The sequence below is a fragment of the Pararge aegeria genome, chromosome 24 (genome assembly GCF_905163445.1).
Source record: "Pararge aegeria chromosome 24, ilParAegt1.1, whole genome shotgun sequence".
NCBI classification, from domain to species: Eukaryota; Metazoa; Arthropoda; class Insecta; order Lepidoptera; family Nymphalidae; genus Pararge; species Pararge aegeria.
In genome coordinates this window covers 2,071,578-2,092,574 of record NC_053203.1, presented here as the reverse complement: position 1 = coordinate 2,092,574, position 20,997 = coordinate 2,071,578, and the positions used below count along the sequence as shown (strand labels likewise).

The following is a 20,997-nucleotide window of genomic DNA, read 5'->3' as shown; positions in this document are numbered from 1 at the left end:
AGTTTTCGCCTGTGATAGGTCACAGTTAGGACTGAATCCTTCTTTTTACGAATCTCGCGCCTGAATTTTGCAACAACTGATTCCCTCAAGAGCTTGTCCTCAGCCTGCCTACGCAGCTCCGCTCTTTCTTCTCTTTTGAGGGTCTCCTTGCTTTTAACCAGTCCAACATATTCCTTTACTGTTGGTCGACGATCTTTTATTCTAGCGGGCACTAGCGTACCAGGCCTCTCCTCCTCAGAAGACAACAAATCATCTTCGAGGCGTGGTCTCTTTGCACCTTGCCCCTGCCATAGACGGCCAGATGCATTTGCAGAGGACTCAGATCCCGATCTGGGTCTATTCTCAGACATTAAGCTGCTGTCTGACATCGCCTTATCCACTTCTGTACTCCTTACAGACACTTCCACACTCATTTCTTCTATCTCATCTGTCCCTAACCCAAACTCAACCACTCCCACTCCCCCCTGCACAATACCATTCTCTGATCCCCCCACAATCTCCAACTCTCCCATGCGACGGTTGGCCCCCCCGTATACGCTGGGGCCGATGCACCGGCTATCCGGAACACCAAGGGATTCCCCCCTAAGGGGACCCTCCCGGGTAGATTTTTGACACGATCGCAATTTCATATTTTTTGTTTTTGTTTTCCCCGTTGTCCCCCCCAAACGCTCTATCGACTGAACTCCCAACAGCCATTCATCCCATTAGCGAGCGTCAGACCTTAGGATTGGGTCTTTGGGCGTTCCCACCCACTTCGGTAATTTTTTAACGAGGCTGTCTTCCTCGCATTTGGCATGTCCGCTAACATCAATGGAGCCCAAAAAATATATATGGGTCTCCGGTCTCTTGGACCCACATCCCCAATGTTCACTTCGCAAAGCCCGCTGCTTACCAGAGTGGCGTGCAAAGAAACCTCCCCTCCCCGTCGGGTTATTAGCCATCGGCTAACAATATCGCATATCATAAGAGAAATTGTTAACCGATGTTACCAGGGTGCACCGGCCCGAATGCTGTTCTTCCCTTCGGACGAATCAAAAGGGACTCGCAGCATACAGGCACACGTGGAGGTTACCCGACCTGGCACCCCACCGGAACGCTAAACCTAAGCTAAGCTAAACGATTGTACAGAGAAAATTCAGATATTAAAATTCCTAAAATGCCCCCGCTGGGAGTCGAACATGGGACCTCCCATTTAAAATAACAGCGTTCACCGCTGAGCCAGGGAGTAACGTCGAAATAATAAGCGCACTGTCTTCAGAGAATATAAATGAAATATTACACTAGTATAAAAACCTAACCTAATGCTCGATTCTATTCATTTAAATTAACGCAAATTTCCAAATTTAACAAAAAGGAAATAAAATAAACGTAAAAGAAGTAAACCTTCTACCACATTATAAGAGTTAGTATTTTTAATTATTTGGCAACAATATTAATAATGAGGTATCAATTATGAAATAAAAAAAAACGTGTGTGTACTTATGTAACGCGATATAGGTACGTTTAAAAATTAAAATATAACTTGCTTCAACAGTGAAAGAAAACATAGTGAGGAAACCTGCATGCCTGAGAGTTCTCCATAATGTTCTGTAAAGGTGTGTGGAGTCGACCAATACGCACTGAGCCAGATTGGTGGGCCGGAGGCGGTAGGTGGATGAAAATAACTTATTTACCAATATAAAACTAAATAAAATCTAAAACGAGAGCAGATGCTGGCAGCATCGCTCCTTTGAATGGCCAAACTAATTCTTGGAGTCCAGAGCAAATCTTATAGATAAAAGATCTTGAAGATAAAAGGCCGACACGCGCATAGTACCTACGTTACGCGATACATATCTACCTACTAAAGTGACATGATTTTAAATTTAAATTTTGCATGTGATTTTAGGGGTTTCATTTAAAACTATGGCAGAGGTTTATTCATAAACCATTAGCGTTTCGGGTTCTTTGCCGATCATTATGAGCTGGAGCAATGTATCGCTCATGATACAGAACGTGGCCTAGTTATCCGACTTTTCACTTCTTCCATTATACCAAACCAACCCAAAGAAAGCCAAGTTGACTTGACACTGGAATGTGCTTAAACATTAAACTTTAGATCAATGAATTTTGAGTTCTACTATGTAATACATACAATTGCTTTATTAATATACATGCACTTATTCGGTTTGTGTACCTACTGGATAAAAAAATAGATATCACTAACGCCATCTATGCAAAGCTGTATAAACTACCATGCACGAAGTTTCTTGTTGATAGAATGCAGTGCGAAGTTCTGAAGATATGTACTGCATGCCTTAAAAATATAGGTAAGGCTACTAACGCCATCTATGCAAAGCTTAAGAAAATTCAAAATTGCATAAAGGATTTCCTTGTCCAACTTCAGTGAGAATTTCTGCCCAGTTCTGCAGTTTATAATATATTTACAGTGGTACAGTAAAGCCTATAAAAATATTGGTACTACTAACGCCATCTATACAAACCTTAAGGAACTACAATGACAAAGAAGTTTACTGGTCACTACACCTGGTGTGCTTGATAAACGTTCTTCGTAAATTATAAATGTTCCGGTAGATGGCACTGCCATATTCTGGAACAAATATCAAACCCAAACTAAAGATGGCAGTTTTGGAAAAGAAAGAAAACTTTTAAATACACGGTGACTTTGTTCTTGACATTTAAACGGCATATATGTAAACGTTTGTATTAAGCAAACATCCATTCTATTCTATTCTCTAATATTGTTTTACCGCGCCAGTAACAAAAACCAGTGTATTAAGTACATACTTACATATACCTACGTAGGACACACCCCACGCGATTCAGTTTGGAGGTCCAATTTCGAAAAGAGGTGCACTGCCGATTCCAACTCGAATGGGAAGCGTTCGGGAAACTTCGTGACATCTTCTCGTCCAAAATCCCTCAGTGCCTGAAGACAGTACGTATTGTCAGTGATGACTTTCGAATCCGAAACGCCTCATAAAAAGGCTCAGAGTCACTCGGGCGATGGAGAGAGCTACGTTAGAAGTATCTCTTCGTGATCAGAAATGAGGAGTTCCGTAGAAGGACTAGAGTTACCAACATAGCTCAGCGAGTCGCGATGCTGAAGAAGAAATGATCGGGGCCCATATCTCGGATAACCGATGGACGTTGGGGTCTTAAGGTGCTGGAATGGTGACCCCGCACCGGTAAACGCAGCGTAGGTCGGTCTCCAACGAAGTGGACAGATGACATCAGGCGAGTCGCTGGGAGCCGCTGGAGGCAAGCGGCCCAGGACCGTGAATTGTGGAACTCTCTATACAAGACGTCCATCGTTGAATATATGATGAATGATGATGATTTTGTGAAGTAGGTATTTCTTACGACACTAGGTAGCATGAAAAAAAGTAAAGATAAAATTTTCTCGTAGTATAATTTTATTACTTGGAAAATTATATTCTTCAAATCATAATATTATTATAGTACTAACTTTATTGAACAAAACTGCTATATACAATAAGTTATTTATAACGTTGATTGCTCTTTGGTTTTTTTTTTGGGAAAGGCGTAATGTTTATACAGAGTAGGCCTTGTAACATTTAAAACGGAAACAATAATAAAATATTTAATAAACTTAAATAATATACAATTATTAATAATAAATAGGTATTATAACTTTAAACAGCCTTAGAATCACAGGGAGGGATTAAAAATAGGATTTCAAGAAACATATTATTTGTGACTGGATAAATAGATTTCTGAATCCTGATTCTCTGTTACATTGAATTATACTACTTGTTTGTTTACAAGTGATGTTAGTCTAGTAGCTAAGAGTTCAGTTTCACTTTTGAGGCGACCGGGTTCGAGCTTCGGCATGCACCTCTAACCTTTGGTAGTTATGTGCGTTTTAAGTAATTGAAATATTCTTTGACCGATTAATCGCGTTGAAACTGCATGCCTAGTTCTCTATAATGTCCCCAAAGTGTGTTTGAATTCCACCAATCTGCATTTGGCCAGCATGGTGGACTACGGCCTAAACTCTTCTCATTCTGAGAGCAGAGCTTTGTAGAGGGCTGGTAATGATATTATAAAGATGAAGAAGATGAGGTTTACCTCAGTTTCATCATCCGCAGCCTATTTATATAACACATCTGTAGGCCTAGCATGTGCACCGCGAGAAAGTTATCACTACCCGTTTCTCGTCTTATTTTTATAAACATAGACGAGATAATAGGTACACATAATTTTTCTCGGTGCGCATGCTAGCCGTACTGGACATAGGCCTCATATCTCATACAATAATAAGGACATTGACCCACCATGCTGATCCAATGCAACTTCGCGGGCCGGGAATCAAACTAAGTTACTCTTAGTTAAACGCTTTAAACACTACCACAATTAGCGACAGTCAAATTGACATTCTTATGAAAACGTGTCAAAATCTACGTCACAAAATACATTTCGAGCGCAGGTAATGTTCTATTGGCATAGAGAATCAGAGATCTGGAAAATTCTCATACAATTTGATAAAACCACGTAACATATTATAATGCTTCGATCAATAATACAATAGATACGCAGTCCTCATAGATATATATCTGCTGAGTGAATGAGAGAATAAATACACTTTTATTGTACACCAAAGAAAAAAAATAGTTACAGAGATATAAATACATATCAAGAGAGTACAATTTGGAGTGTTTAATAACGTTGATTTTATTTTTCATGAAACTACAAGCAGCGAACAAAAAAAACATAGAAGTTTGCAGTTGCCCTTTCTAACAAATTGTCATTCTAAATGGGTACGAATCATTCTATATCCGCACGCACCATGAACTGAAACGCAAAATAGTTACACGATTGGTTCTACTGTATGTCGTACAGCACGGGATCGGCCGTGATTGGCCGGCATCGCATGCGGTGCACACTTAATAAGCCACTCCCACCGAGGCTATGTTTTAGTTATTTTTGAGCAGTAGTTATACTTGTGTTTTTTTCGTTCGCTGACTACAAGTCAATCATTGACTGCAATCTAACCTAATGGTACTTCATGAAGCTAAATGGGTAAATCTGTTAGGGGCATGGAGTTATAAACACATTCATCTAATTGGCTTAAATGGCTTTTACAATAGCAAGCTAGCAAAAAGACCCCAAATCCGTTCGCCATCATCATCATCCGCAGCCTAGTAATGTCCGACAGAGCTCGGGCCTCGTCTCTCATAGGAGAGACGGTTTTAGAGCTTATACCCACCACGCTGCAATGCGGGAAGGTGGGCTTTAAGGACTATAATCACAGGTAAGTGATAAGAATAATAATAGTCAATGGTCTTCTTGCTAAAAGCTTCGACCAACATCTTAAGAGGCTTTCGCTTGGTTGTTGGATCAAGGGTCGGACACAGAACAGTAGTCCTTGAAACGGCGCGAGGTTCGTTACTCTGGAGTCCTGACCGCCGGTTGCTTGGGCATTCAAAAGCCTCGCAAGCGGAGGATGGATTTTAATAGTGTTTTTTTTTAAATAAACAATTGGTAAGTATGAGAAATAATGAAAATCAATAAATTATAGAGAATAATAACCTTTCCTAACTCCAGGCTAGTCAATTCTTGGTCCGACCCGCGATATGTACCCAGGACAGTAGGTAAATCTAGTATATCATTGATCGAAGATTATGTTGAAATAAAACCGAAACATATATATTAATATAGCGTACAACAATGGCTTCCCTTTAATAAGTCAAATAATTCGTTTACTTTTTATTTTTAGAAAATAGACGTTAACATTAGGATAATCGGAAAAGACACTAAAATTGACTTTTATAATCTATTGTCTAACTTAGTCACATAAAGCGATCATACTAGCTTCTTCTGTTACTTGGAACGAAATATATTCACACACTCGATAACATATTAATGACTAGCTGTTGCCTGCGACTTTACCCATGCTTATAAAACGTCTGCATAACTAAGATAAAATGTCTATGTCCATCTGGGCAGGGGCAGGAGAAAATTATCTCCCCGGGGAAAGGATACAAATTTACCTTTCCCACAGCTTTATCAACTCTCCGAGCATTGGCACAAAAGTTGAAATAATATATCGTAAGCTTATAGAAAAGTCCTATTATGCTATTAAGGACCACTTCAACGATAAAAATGCTTGGGTGTAAATTATTGCTCTAACCAGTTTGCTTCTTTCATAGTTTTGAATGACAATGTGAGATGGTGATAACAAAATAAAAACAAATGGCTAAGTTCTTTGTTTGCTTCTTCTTAGACCAGGGCGCGTTTGGAACTCTCGTATCTTTAGTTTTAATTTTACTAATAAAGTTTTAGCCAGCAACTTACTTCTATGTCATATTTTACATGTAACGTACGCATCAAAAGTGCCATATATGTGCCTTTTTGAATAAAGAAATATTTGATTTTGACTCTGATTTTAATATCCAAATAATATATGTGTAATAATAAACGGGGGTAAACTCCCCTTATTACGAGTTCCCGTGCTTTAGCAGGTGGACACGTTATATCCCCTGTATATATAATCGGGGGATATAATGTTTGTCTCTTGCATATGCTGGCCCAGCTGCGTGGCTAACATGGATAGGAGATACTTATCTCCACATGAAAACGACAAAATGTTTATCTTCTCGCACAGTTGGACGTTACTTCAATACTACTTTATTTTTTATTTTAATTATGCAAACCAAGAAAGCATCGTACTCTTCTCAATTTAAAAGTGACGTTGTCAGTGTAGTGTGTCGAACAGGTCGTGAAATACCGACAAAAAGAACACGAAAGCGGGTAGTCAGACTCTGCCCGTGACATCCAACTTGACATCTCGTACCTAGTCCCCAATGAAACTTTCATTCGGTACCGTGGTTGAAGTAAACATAGGAAATAAACTAAAAACACTGCACACTTTCGCATTTATAATGTCAATATGGATTCACTTTATAAACTAAAAAAAAAAAACAACTTGGATACCTAATAAAACAATCGTTATAATTAATATTAAAATTACTTTTAAAATATCCCACAAATTTAATATGAATTCAGTAAACTCCACAATGACTTAGGAAATCTTTAATATACACGATGTAGTTAATAGATCAATCACTATCTACTGACTGACGTTTAATTATTAATTTTATTAATTACCAAAAAAATTATTGAATATTTTTATTTATTAAAGTTTAATAGAAACTCTGGCATATTTTGGAAGAGATATTTTAACATCGAATTCGGTTTATACAAATAGCTACAAAATAAGAGTGTTACCCAAGTTTTTCACGGACGGAGTAAATAACTGTTGTAATGAATGTTTCTACACTAGCTTTTTAATTTGAGTAGGTACCTTCAAGGCTAGAGGGAATAGGCACTTATAGGCAAGCGTGCTCCAACCTAGACCTCATCATTGCTTTCAAGCGCTGGCCTGTCGTTAATAAAAAAAAAATGCTTCACTACGATTAAACTTTGGACCGAATCTCGAATCTCCAACCAAAGAATAAATTTGATGTTTTGGCAGTTGTTGCATATGAAATCTCTCAAATTTATTCCTCTGGTTAATAAGCCGACTGAATTGGACATTTAAGAATATTATTAATTTTTTGTTTGTAATATTAGCATGCCTTTACTCTGCCAAAAATTGTACCAAACTAATACGTTTTAATCAATCAATATATAACATCTATGTAGCTCTATAAAATTAATTTATTCTGATTCTGATATTCTTATGCAAAGTTTTATCGTTTGATTCCACATGTTCTACCACATTTAGGTTAGGTTATGCTAAAACTGAAAATGATAAATTTGGCAAATATTACTTTTATAGCACAGCTACACAAATTATAATTATTTTCTGATGAGCACCCCAAGAAAATTTCATGGTAATTTTTTTAGTCTACAATATCCAGCTTATTTGTGAAAAAATAGGAAATAATAGATTTCGAAAATTACCCCTGCTGGGGTCGAGCCCAGGACCGACCTCCCACTAAAAGACACTGCAATGGTTACGCTTACCCAGGGAGGTCGTCAAGCATATAACATAACTTGCTGCACCCCGCGGTAAAAAAAACGTTCAGTTGCTTTGTTAGGACTTGAAGAATTTGGTTTAATACGAATATTCCTGTAAACCCTTGGAAATATGTTGGTGTTCCAGGATTAAAAGTAGCCTTTGTTACTCTCCGTCCTTTCAACTAACTTTGTGCCAAAAATCAAGTCGGTTGGTGACTTTGCTACGACATGAAGTAAGGACAAGTAAACACACTATGCCATTTAAAATATTAAAATGCATTTAATGGACTTGTGAGTAAGTTTAACTTCAACAGGTTTTTACTTCGTCAATGAAAAACGTTTACTCTTCTAAAAAATGCATCCAATGCATTAAACACTCACATAATAATTACAGTTAATTACATCTATAATTTAACATTTATTATTATTATCAAATAAATCTCTATTCATTTAAACCACATAAATTCATCTATCTATACATTATAACATTATTTTATCTAATGCAATCATAAGACGTCCACACCTAGTATTATGTCATGGTTCTAAAGTTCAAACCGTACATAAAATTTCATTGTTTAAAATTCATTGCAACTTTTCCTCAGCCACCACTGGAAATAGTTGACGACACCTCGCAATGTACAGCATACAATGGCACGTAGCATCAACAAATACAATCATAATAAGGAATTATTGTTTTATACATATACCAGGTCATTCTTTAAGTACAAAGCCGATATCCGTATATATAAAACAAACAACTTTTTTTTATCTTAAACTTACTCGTATTTCTGAAATTTCTAGATATGAATTCCAGAGTAAAACTTTAATATTTTTATTGCCCTATCTAGTTATATTTTATTATTACCTTAGGTCCAATGATGTTACAGAGGTAGAGTTTTACGCCCTTTAAATATGGCTAATCAGCAAACCTTATTCCCGAACGTCGTCTTCCAATTACGAATAGGCACGGTACTTCTCTACAATACGAATGTGTCATTCAAGCAAGAAGTGTTTCCGCTTTTTTTGCGCTCTTGACAAACAGAAATACGATACTAAATGCTCCTGTTTTAAATAATAACGTACGCAAGCTATACAGGGTCAAATTAAAATACAAAGAGACTCTGGGCCTTGTAATTCCTATCTTTAAAACCAACACATCTTGTTCTATAACTTTTCAAAATTCATTCATTAATTTATTTCATACAGATATTTATAAATCATGTTATTTCTGCAAAATGACATTACACTGTGGAACCAAATACATATTCCTGTTGCCAAACCGCTGCGAGCACGCACATAGTTTGGGTTCGCGCGCGTTCGACGCTGTAACATTACAGAGTAGTAAGAAGTAGAGTGTCTATGTAAAATATTGAATATTCAATATCTCTAGAGTCAGAAAAAGGTCGTATAACAAAAATTGTTAGTTTTAATGTAAACAACTACAAGCCGAGAGCTTTCTGATATTTTTTTTTAACCCGGTATAATAGCCCTGTTTTTTTTACTCAGTTCCATAGAAAATTTTAATTGATTAGAAATTCATGGACTAAGCGTTATGTTACACGCGTTAGTTTTAGTAGTAGTTAAGAGCTTTTGTGACACATCTCGACTCGCACCATTGCTGTGTTCCGCTCTTAAACTCTTGGTCACCGGTTAGTTACTGGCACTTGAAGTTTAACACATAAATGGACACAGGGCGACACTTCTCAGGACGTGTATCTAGCATGCCGTACACGGCTAGCATGGGCAGGAGATAATTATATCCCCGGGGAAAAGATAAAAAAACGTGTGAGCCGTCACGGGACGCCTGGCAGATTTGAAACATCGAAATTGTTCTCCGTAAGTTATTGCAGATATTGCACAATGGAAAGATAAAACATTAAAATTTGTTCCACAAATTAAAAAAAATACAACCAAATCGATAACCACTCCTTTTTTGTTAGTCGGTTAATAATGACTGTTTATTACAAAATTACTATTCATTTTTATTGTTACATACGAAATACAAAAATTCAATCATATAGCGTGGCGATGCGTCGCCACGGCCTGTGTCGGCACGCCAATAATCAGATTTACCCTCCGCCTATAGATCACAAAAGAGTTTCACTCTTAGATTATTAGCGCACAGGTGGAAATAATATCCAAATAATATGTATATGCGTAATAATAAATGGGGTAAACTTCTTCTATTCCCTGTTCCCGTGCTTAAGCAGGTGGTCACGTTAATTATATCCCCTATAGGGTAATAGTCGGGGGATATAATTTTTCTCTCCTGCCTGCTAGCCCTGCTGTGAAGATTTAAAACATATCATTAAGTAGGCTTGGCCGGTCAATTATTACTATAAAAAAAAAAGTAATTAGTAACAGTGCATTTCGTACCATTATCCAGCATAAGTTATCATCAATGTCCACCTATTTTTTCATATTTTTCACTTACAAGATCATTGCTTAGGTGTTTACAAAGGGGGCGGATTTAAGTGTCTTATGCCCGTTTTCACTAACGGACAACGTAATGCCTAAATAAGTAACGCCTAAGCTTAAGACACTCCTAGGAATACATCAACCGTTCACCAATAGCACCTAAGAGTTGGTGAAACGTTTGGGGACATCGCCTAAATAATTAGGCATTCAATTTAGGCGATGCCTAGGTTTAGAGTCAACGGGCATAGAACTCTTATAACTGTATTACCTATATTAGTTAACTATATATTAATTTAAATTATATAACATAACATTGTTGTTTAGTTATATTTCAACCAGTAGAAGAGTAATCAGCAATCGTCTTATTTTTCTTCCAAGATTTGTATTTTCATTCAAAGCTACAATATGATCATAAGTTATTTATCCAACGGGACCTTTATCCAACGTTAGACTTCCAACGTACGACTTCACAGGTTTATACTATGAAAATGAAGCTCAATTTGCTATAATCCGCTAAAAGCAGGAGAAGCTATTTATACGGAAGCTATACGGTGCTATTTATACCTTCATCAATCTTCATACTCCACACCAAACAGATCTTGAGCAATGTACTCTCTACGCACATTTCGCCGCCACATCGGAGCATCCTCAGGAGATGTTGACTTTACAACGATTGATATGTTGTCTTAAAAAAATTTCATAGTACATCATGGAACGTAACGCCTCTCTGCAAAGTAACGCCTGCTTCTACCAAATACGTCCCACTGTCGATATTACGGCAAATAAAGTTTGCAATTAACTCTTTTCGATTTTTAGGTACAACCATATCTATGAGCATGCATGGAGCCAGGTGGGATGAAGCACCGATACATGTAATGCAACGGAGTAGCAGAACAACACGCAGCACACCTTGGCTCCTCAACAGCACCCCTGAATCACTCTGCCACAAGGGCGGCTTGCTAAGCGTCTGGAGTTAACTAGCGGCTATTCGTACAAACATGGAAATCTTAATAACAAGTGACCAGAAATGTTGCGTACGCGTCACCTTGTCGCCGCGAATAAGACTCAGAGCACTCGAATTTTAACAAAACATTACAGTTAGTATTTGCCGTTGTGAGACACTAAAATGTATGATTACCTGCGCGTGCGCATACGCGTAGTGATACGGCCGCTGGGAGCAATTGCCTCGCCAATAAATGCCAAGTGTTTTCTATACTCAATGTGCTAAAGAGCATTTCTAGTTTGTTATTAAGATTTCTATACGTCGTTGCACGCATAGAAATCCTCGGTTCTAGACGGTTCCGTCCAATCAAGTACGGATACAGGGCAAGGAATAGAAGAAGATGATGAAATAGAGTTTCCTTCATCTTCTTCTTGTGAGTCTCTCGAGCGTAGAGACAGGCACATCTTCTTCCGAACTGGTGTTGCCCTCGAGGACCATTCAACTCACTTTACAGAACATGATATTTTTTTATAAGAAATAAATTAATACTGAATTTTGAAAAGTCGTAGAACAAGAGTTGTTAGTTTTAATATGTTTTGTATTTTTATTTAACCCCGTGTATTGCTTTAATTTGTGAAAACTTCGACAGCGCGATGTTGATTCTTGTTGCGCCATCTGGTTCGGTAACGTGGAGATACAGCCAAATTGTTGCAAACTCTTCGAACTAGTTGAGATAGACCTAAAGGTAAGCGCATACGGTGACATGCCACAGCGCATTCAATTACAAATGACAAATTCGTAACAGTATTTGCGCATAGCCCGGTGCGCTCCGCGTATATCTAGTCTATTGTGCGTTGGTCTATAAAATGTGTAGGAGGATATTATTAAAAGCTCTGTCACCATGTGCGCTAACAATATATTTATATTTTAAAATAACCCTGTACGGCAATATTACACACTTAATATCACCTTAGATTCAGTGGCGTGCATAGAAGTATGCAGATGATATTAAATGAAGAAAATCTCAAGTACGAGTCATAAATACTTAAGGGTACGTTTTTTATAACTCGGACAGTAGATATTCTTCATTTTATTTCATTTGCATACCCTCTATGCACGCCACTGCTTAGCTTTAAGGTTAGGAAGAGATAAGTTTTTTTTTAATAATAATTCGCACTCAATCATATGAATTATCATTTTTTCTGTCACTGCTCATATATATCACATATACACCTATAAATATTAACATATATATATATATATATATACAGAATGTGCATCTGCTACGTGCCTATCACGCCCCGTTATAACACATATAAGAATATTCTAACTCCTATTATTCACTAACACAGAGTAACAATAAGCCGCGTATTCACTAGTACACAAACGTTTTGAATACATCAGTTTACGTTCACAGCGCGGAATAATTCTGAAAAAAATACCACTTCTTAAATATAGTTCAACGGGTACATACCACGATAATATTTTTGGATTGTCGATATTCCCCGTTGTGACCACGATCCATGTGGGTCGAAATATCGACAAATCCAAAAATATTATCGTGGTTTGTACCTACACGTTGAAGTTATATTTAAGAAATGTTGATTAACCACCAAAATTTTGGTTTAAAATCTTTAACAACAACCACTTGCTTCAACGATGAAGGAAAACATCGTGAGGAAACCTGCATGCCTGAGAGTTCTCATAATGTTCGAAGGTGTACAGAGTCCACCAACTTGCACTGAGCCAGCGTGGAAGATTACGGCCTTCACCCCTTCTTATTTAGGGAGGACACGCTGTAGTGAGTCAGTAACAAGTTGATATCATGATGATGAAGACTGTTTTATTATTTCGAAGTTAGTAATCAATGTTTTGATCACAATCAACTGACATTTCACTTGATTTAGTTAAGTGAATCAAAATATGACTAAAAATATAGTCATATTCTATTTGTTCTGTATTCTATGTCTTCTGCCATAGATTTGTAGTTTTCAGTGAAATCCCTAGTTTCTTTCACTACCGTATTTCGAAAAATACTTAAATGACATAGTAATTTAGGTTTCAGAAACCAAATTAGTTGATATCTGATACACGTAGTTCATCCGAAACTGTGTGTGCAGACAAAATGTATACTAATGAATGCGCGGCTTAAGGCTGGGCGTATGCTTATGCAAGCAAACATTGTGGCCCCTATAAACATATAAATAATGGAAAGTGAATGCTAAAGGTGCGTGTTAAGTATTCACTTCACTATTACTAGCAAGTTCAAAGCCTAAGTCCATACAGTCGTACTAACAGGGTACTACAATTAGTTACCCATATTCTATTGGGTTTCCCTTAGTACAAAACCATTACCCTCAGGATGACATTTAACACTACTAATCGAAAGTCAGTTTTGACTCTGTTAAGTCAGAGTAAAATATAATTTATACATCTTGTTAGAAATAACGAATTAAAAAATTATAATCATCTCTCTTTCAGATGTCTATCTCAGATTCGACTCAAACATTCACTTGGAATATTGCATTTGATTTAATGACGTTTAATTATCCCAAAATCTGTACATTACTGAAATTTTTAAGGTACACTCATATATAGTCATCTTGAATGTAGCTGAAGCTACACTGCCTACTATATATATCTGTATATAACTGTATAAATTTATTATGGGCTTCTTTTTTACTTGTTTCTAAGCATATTGAGTGTTCTTTGACCAGGGCACCAGGGTTCGGAACCCTCATAGCTTTAGTTTCAAGTTCACTAATATGGTTATTTTCATCATTTCACTGACATGTACACATTTTTTATGTAATGTACGCATCAAAAATGACATCAATGGGCCTACCTAAATAAAGATATTTCTGACTTTGACTTACTATATGTGAGATGCAAAAAGTCCAAGCCCTTACAGCATCACTACCTCAATACTTCCTTAAAGTTGCCTGCAATACAGCCACACCCAGCCCCCATTTTCCTTTGCATAAATCAAGGCACTAGTGACCTAGCGAATTAAACAAAAAAACCACAGAGAAAGCTAAGAATAATACCGGAATAGCCCTTATAACGCGCCACGAAACGCGCCGAAAATGCCACTATTACTAATGCCGATGGCTCATTAGAGTTTTGCAAAACGCTTAAATGAAGTACGTTGTTATCGGAAAACGAGTCACTTGATAGCTTATACACGTGGCGAGTCATAAGTGTGATTCCAGCTTAAAAATTATTCCTGTTACTGATATTGATATGATTCCCACTATTGACTAGAATGTAATTTGAAAAACTAACTTGTCTTTTTTTTACTTAAGATTTTCGGAAGCGGAAGTCTATAAAGCCACGTATCCACTTGCATAGAAATCTTTCAGATACATCACGTAAATGTTTCTGTAAAAAATGTATCATCATTGAAATCTTTCACTAATCAAATAGTATCGAACATAATAATTATCGCTGAAACTTAAAATGGTATCTCGACGAGACGTGTTTAATATACCAATGAAAAGTCTGCCTCGTATGTTAGCCATAAAAGTATTTTAAGGTTTGAAGTACCACTGGATCCAAACAGCGGATGTTAATGATTGCAAAATTAATGATTGCGCTACGCTGAGTAAACTCTTGATGGTCCAGTGATCGAAATTCCATTGCCATATTTCATTGCCTCTTCCATAAAAAGGGACAACTTAAGAAAACTTGAATGACAACAGGAAAATATTGCATTTCAAAAGTTTTCTTTTCACTTATTAGGCAGCATGTTGAAGTAGACTGTTCAACAAATCTTTATGGCAGATTAAAACAATAATCTAAATAACACGACCAGTGTTTAAATGACATCCAGATTAATGTTATGATTACACTATTTTTCGAGTAGTATTGAAGAAGAACTCGTTTGAATAGGCATTCAATGCACATTCATTTATCACAAATGAATGTGCACCGGGTAGGCACCCGGTGCACATTCATTTGTTATAAATTTAAAATGTACACAAACGAATACGTGGCTTAACATCGTCGCGGGGCAAAATTCAAGCCAATCATTCAAGTTTTTAACATTAAAAATCTTATTAATACTGGTTTTTACTACACGAGTAAAAGAAAACACGAACGGGATTAACGTTATGTATCCTAATGGAGATCCAATGAGATAACATCAATCAATGCCAAATGGTCAGTGAAAGATTGTTATAAGTAAGAAATAGTTATAATACGTAAACGTTTTCGAGTATCGAAACAGAATAATGTCAGAGTAAAATGGATCTTAACTCTAGTTTTTACGTTTCATTTTACTCTGGTGATTCTCGAAAATCACCGATGTATAATTTCATACTAAAGGTCGATGATTTAAATCTGATTAGGGTCTCATATAGTCTCCGTTAGTTTATTAAACTCTCGATACATATAAGATATCTATACCCTTAGTAAGAGAAGCGCACCAAGAAAGCGTCGAAGTTTTACATTACAAAAACACGATATCATTGTATTTAGTTATATTGACCTGATGGTCCTTGTTTTAAAGTTGGACATTTTTATTTTTAGTATTAAAGAAGCGATCATTGAAAGACGATAAAACAGTCACCGTTAAATTTACTCTCACGTTATATTATCGAGTACTCGAAAACTATGGACGCTTTCGAATGATTCGATGTCGTACTAAGGGTACCGTTTAATATTTAGGCAGTATCGTGTTAAGATTTACAGATAATATAATAGTCTAGTAATTATTTGCGCAATGTCTTTAAGGAGTCCCAGTTATTGGAATTGTCCGGGCTCCGTGTGGAAGATCACAACCACACTAAACTAAAGTTCACACATAGCTCTCAACATGAGCGCTAGACGTCGAGTCCTAGAAGGATGCTTCGACTAGATATGTCCCGTCCATCGCCACACCGGTCTGGTTGCCCTGGACTGTGCTGCCCGCTGGAATGTACTTACCGCATGCTTGCTGTAAAAAAAACACCAACGTTAATCTGTATAACTCGTAATTTAATTACGATTTATCCTCGGTTTCACATATACTGTCTCGAACTGTACTAATATATCCATAATAAATATAAGATTTTTAAATGAAAATATAACTATTTGTTGATGTAAATTTATTTTCGATTTTACATATTCTAACGTAAACGTTACGTAACATTTTTTTCTATAAATGTAATGTTAAACTTTATTGCAAATTAATAAAAATATTATAAAGCTTTTAAAATTTATACTCATATTTTTATGTGTATGTAAAATAACTTCAATTAAAATTATTAACTTGTTTTATAATAAATAAAGTACCAATACATTGAAACATATTTCACGACATAAACTTTTAAACTAATATTCTACATTTTATACAAATGAAACAAAAATAAAGCATTCAACATCGATATCAAGCTTTAGGGAGCTTATACACTTGCGACAGGAACCACAGAATATAAAAATACATATAATACGTAGAAAAAAAAACATAAATGTGAGCAGTAATGTATAGGAAGAGTGTATATTTGGTATAACTGTGCTGGAAGCATGCCAATTTGTATTTAAAAAAAAAGTACATTAGTTTGTTTAATATATTTACGAATATAATAATGTAGACCCATTAGTGTATAACGTGTAAGTGTATAGTTTTAGTTGTATAATAAATTATTTGAACACACCCTCAATAAATTGGATATTAATCAGTTGTTCGAAGTGTATACATATGGATGTCGAATAAATTTGTAATTCACAGTAATGAAACCTATGTATTGTAATTGGACATAAAAAATAAAAAAATTGCCAACGCAGCGTCACTTTTTTGATGCGTTCGTCATTTTGTGCTTACTAGTTCTCGAGTACGAAGTTTTACGCAAAAAAAAAACCTTTTTGAAATGTGTTGAAATATTCATTTCAGCGTTTTTATAGAATGTAGCAAAATACAGTAAACTCTATATTTTATATCGAAGCAGCACGCAAGCGTACAGCAAGCGTAAAATGACGAGTACACATCTATGTTGCGAGTTTTGGTGGACGGTGGCATTAAGGAACAATGTAAAAAAGACCACAGACCTCATATATTAAAAAAAAACCAGCACTTTTTGCTAACATTAATGTGTGCAGTGTGTTGGCGACTGCAGATTTGATATTGCAGTTTAAAGGTTAAAGTCTAAATTGCTTTTCTTTATTGCAATTAAAATTCAACAGATAACTATAGATGTCTAGACTCTACAATTAAAATAACTACGACATCCTGTTTTATACAAATATACAACACTCGTGGATCTACTTTTACGTTAAATCGCATTACTATAGTGTTCATAAAAGTTTTATTGAAATTTCTAAAGGAAAAACGAATTCACATAGCTGTAAAAATCTTTAACTAATGAAAAAATGGATTTTTGATCTTGTATAATATTGCGACTTATTTCACAATAAACATTGATATAATACTTATAATATAATAATATACACTTCAAATAATTACAATATAATAAAAAAAAAAAATTTGTTTCACGACAGCGTCACAGCGAAAGCTTACAAAATAATACATTGAAACATTTATAATATATTTACGAATATAATAATTAATAATACCTACTATTTTTATATCAAATTGACATTAATAATATTCACAAAGCGACATAATAGCAGCCAACACCCTGCAGACATTGAAAGCCGTTATTTTCCAGTATTTACCACACAGCGAGACTAACAAAAGAATAAAATAATAATAACGAACCAGTTCAGGTACGATTTTTTTTCAAATATTCAAATTTAATAAAATTGGATTACTTTAAGTAGTTTTGGGAAGATTCAGTACCCGGCACATTAAAGTAATAAAATACAAAAGCTATTCCCCGATTTTCCTAATGCCATAATAAAAATTCTCAAAGTCTAAGTTCCAATTTCAAACGAAAAAATAAGGTACAGGGACATTTGCAATAAAGCAAAGCCACGTCACTCGTCTTGTATCAAATCAAACCGTTATATTTTTATGATAAGCAGAACAGTAAAATTTAATGAATAAGAAATTCTGTCTATGACATCAAAACTAAAAATGTCGTCGATGGATTAACTAATATTATGTTTTTTTTTTTTAAATAAAAACAGCGCCATCTTTAGAAAATTAAAGCAAAACACGCTTTGCTATGTTTCCAAGTCTAGTAAAATAGTACAATTTGATTTGATTCAATAAAAATAGCGTTATGTGGCAAGGCTTTTTTCGGTGTACTTTTTGTTGCAAATGCCCAAAATTTCTCCATAAACGACACATCAATCGCTGCGTGGTAACATCGGAAGGACATACTGGTAAGGGGTCTTCACTTGGGGCGGCGGACACCGACGTTTCGGACGGTCGTGACGTCGCAGTGTACCTTCTAGTGCCTCGAGCTCTTTTCTTACTCGAGTCTAAAAGCAGGACCTGTCAGAGCCAATTATAGACAGCTGTCTTAACCTTTGATCTTAAAAATTTCCAATTTTTTATTCAGAAACATTTTAACATTCATTATTCACGTAAATAAATTTATAGAAATGATTTTTTCGATATTTATGTACCCTAAAACAAAGTGATGAAATATATAAATAAAGGAATATATAAACAAAATATAACCTGAAACTTTTTAATGTAGTTGAAAACATTATTTGTTAGATTATGTGTTAAGTAGAAGTAAATTTATAATTCTTAAAAAACACAATAATAAATAATTTACTGTGTCATATTTACAATAAGAGCAAAAAAAAGACATATCTAAACTGAAATATAGCGTTACAAATAAATGGCAGTATATGTCATAAAAAAGGATAAACTTTTTTTTTTTCGCACATTACGTATTTTAATTGACACTTACCTGATTATTTAAAACGATTATTATAATAACTGTTATAAAACAGGTATAATATAATCTATAGATGGAATATAACAATTAAGTACTTTTGTTTTTTTTTAAATATGGGAGAAAGGCAAGCTCTCAAGCAATCGCCACTCAAACCCTAGCAACATAGGAGTCACAAATATATTATCAAGTTTGGATTTGACCGAATATTGGAACGCCACTAAATGTTCAAGCGCATCTCAAATTTTAAGTGACGTTTCATGACTTTTCCAAAAAAGGATGTATTAATTTCCAAATCACAACGAAGAAATACAGGGATCGTTTATTCAACTTTTCTAAAAAAAAATGTTTTTATTTCCAAATTGGAAAAAAATAACAACGAAATTTTATTCGTCGCTTAAATTTTAAGAAGCGGTTTAGCATTTGGAGGTTTGCAGACAAATAGCATTCAATATTCTGTGCTCACGTTAAAGGCGGAAGCTTTTTTTTTTTTATAAAACACGGGGTTTTGGTATTGGTTTTTTAAGCACTCGGAAGGAAACACGGAGGTCTAGCCACATAAGCAACAATTGGGCGCCAATTACGTAAATTTTGTGTTTTGGGTTTTTTTAATTTATTTCCATGGCCAAAAAGATGACTATTAAAGAACTATTTAAACATGACGATTTAATGACACTTTGTGTGAATATTTAATTCTATTATTTTTTTAGAATCAGTTCTACAAAAAATATTTAGAAGTAGGCATTTTAATTATTTTTGGAACGTATTTTAAGTTAATATTGGTAAACAGAATTGAAACTTAAAGAATAACACTGTTTCATTGATAATATAATATAGTAGACGTCAAAAGGACAGAACAAAACCGTAAAAAAAAACACAGCTATTAGTAAATAAAAACCAAATATATATCTATTTTTTTAATTGTTTAAATGACTAATCCGAATTGGATTCCGATTTTTTTTTATTCGATAGCCCATTTCCTATGAAAGTCATAGGCTATAAAAATTCGTTACGATACTAAAAAACGATCGTACGTGATGCAACTGCAACTGCACTGTTTTGGACTCGGGGCATATTTTGAAAAATAGCGGATGAAAATTTGTATGAAAAAACGTTTTTAATAAAACGAAAATTCGGGGAACTTTTGATTTTATGTAAAACTATCATTTACAATATTTTTTAGGATAAATTATGTGGGTATATTGAAAACGATTTATACGCGACACAACGCAGTATGTAGAACTCGGGGTATATTGTGCAAAATAAGAGATGACATTTTGTATGCAGAAACGACGTTGCGGGGGACCTCTGATTATAGAATGTTATGATTTAAAGTATTTTTATAAAGTTTATGCACGAACAAATTTCAACGGAACTTTTATAGTTGATCTCCACGATTTGGCCATAGAAACGTAATACGTAATTGGTACAAGAACGCGTGCTTAGTGCTTTGTATACCTCACGTCCCGGGTGCGTGACGAGGCCGATCGGACTGATGCACCGTACTGAGCGACGGCGCTTCTGTCGTCAAAACATCGGTATATGACATCGTGATATACTGCACTCGACATCTCTCCCTTAGTAATTCCGAATATTGACAGGTTAACGTACTTCAGAGTCCTGAATGGCGCTATTTTATACTAGCTTCAAATTAAGAAGCATTATTTTAAGAAAAAACAATTCAACTATGGAGAATTCTTATTATATTTATACTAGTCTGTCTAAATAAATAAAATTGAACTGTTTAATTATAAATCGGTTAAATATAATCTTAGTATCACTATTGAATGTGTAAAAAAACTATAATTCTACAACTTTGCTAGTAAATTAACTCTTATATATAAATGTTTATTATAATAT

At 35.3% G+C, this 20,997-nt stretch overlaps 1 protein-coding gene across 1 annotated transcript in view; it reads right to left on the bottom strand.

Annotated features, from left to right (window-relative positions):
• Positions 1–14,199: 14,199 nt before the first annotated feature.
• The window catches only part of LOC120634500 (potassium voltage-gated channel protein Shal), a 95,672-nt gene continuing 88,874 nt past the window's right edge, over positions 14,200–20,997 (bottom strand). The window contains exon 5 of the mRNA XM_039905158.1: positions 14,200–16,283. Coding sequence (XP_039761092.1) covers positions 16,185–16,283 — 99 coding nt within the window. The 3' untranslated portion in view covers positions 14,200–16,184. The remainder of the gene's footprint in view (positions 16,284–20,997) is intronic.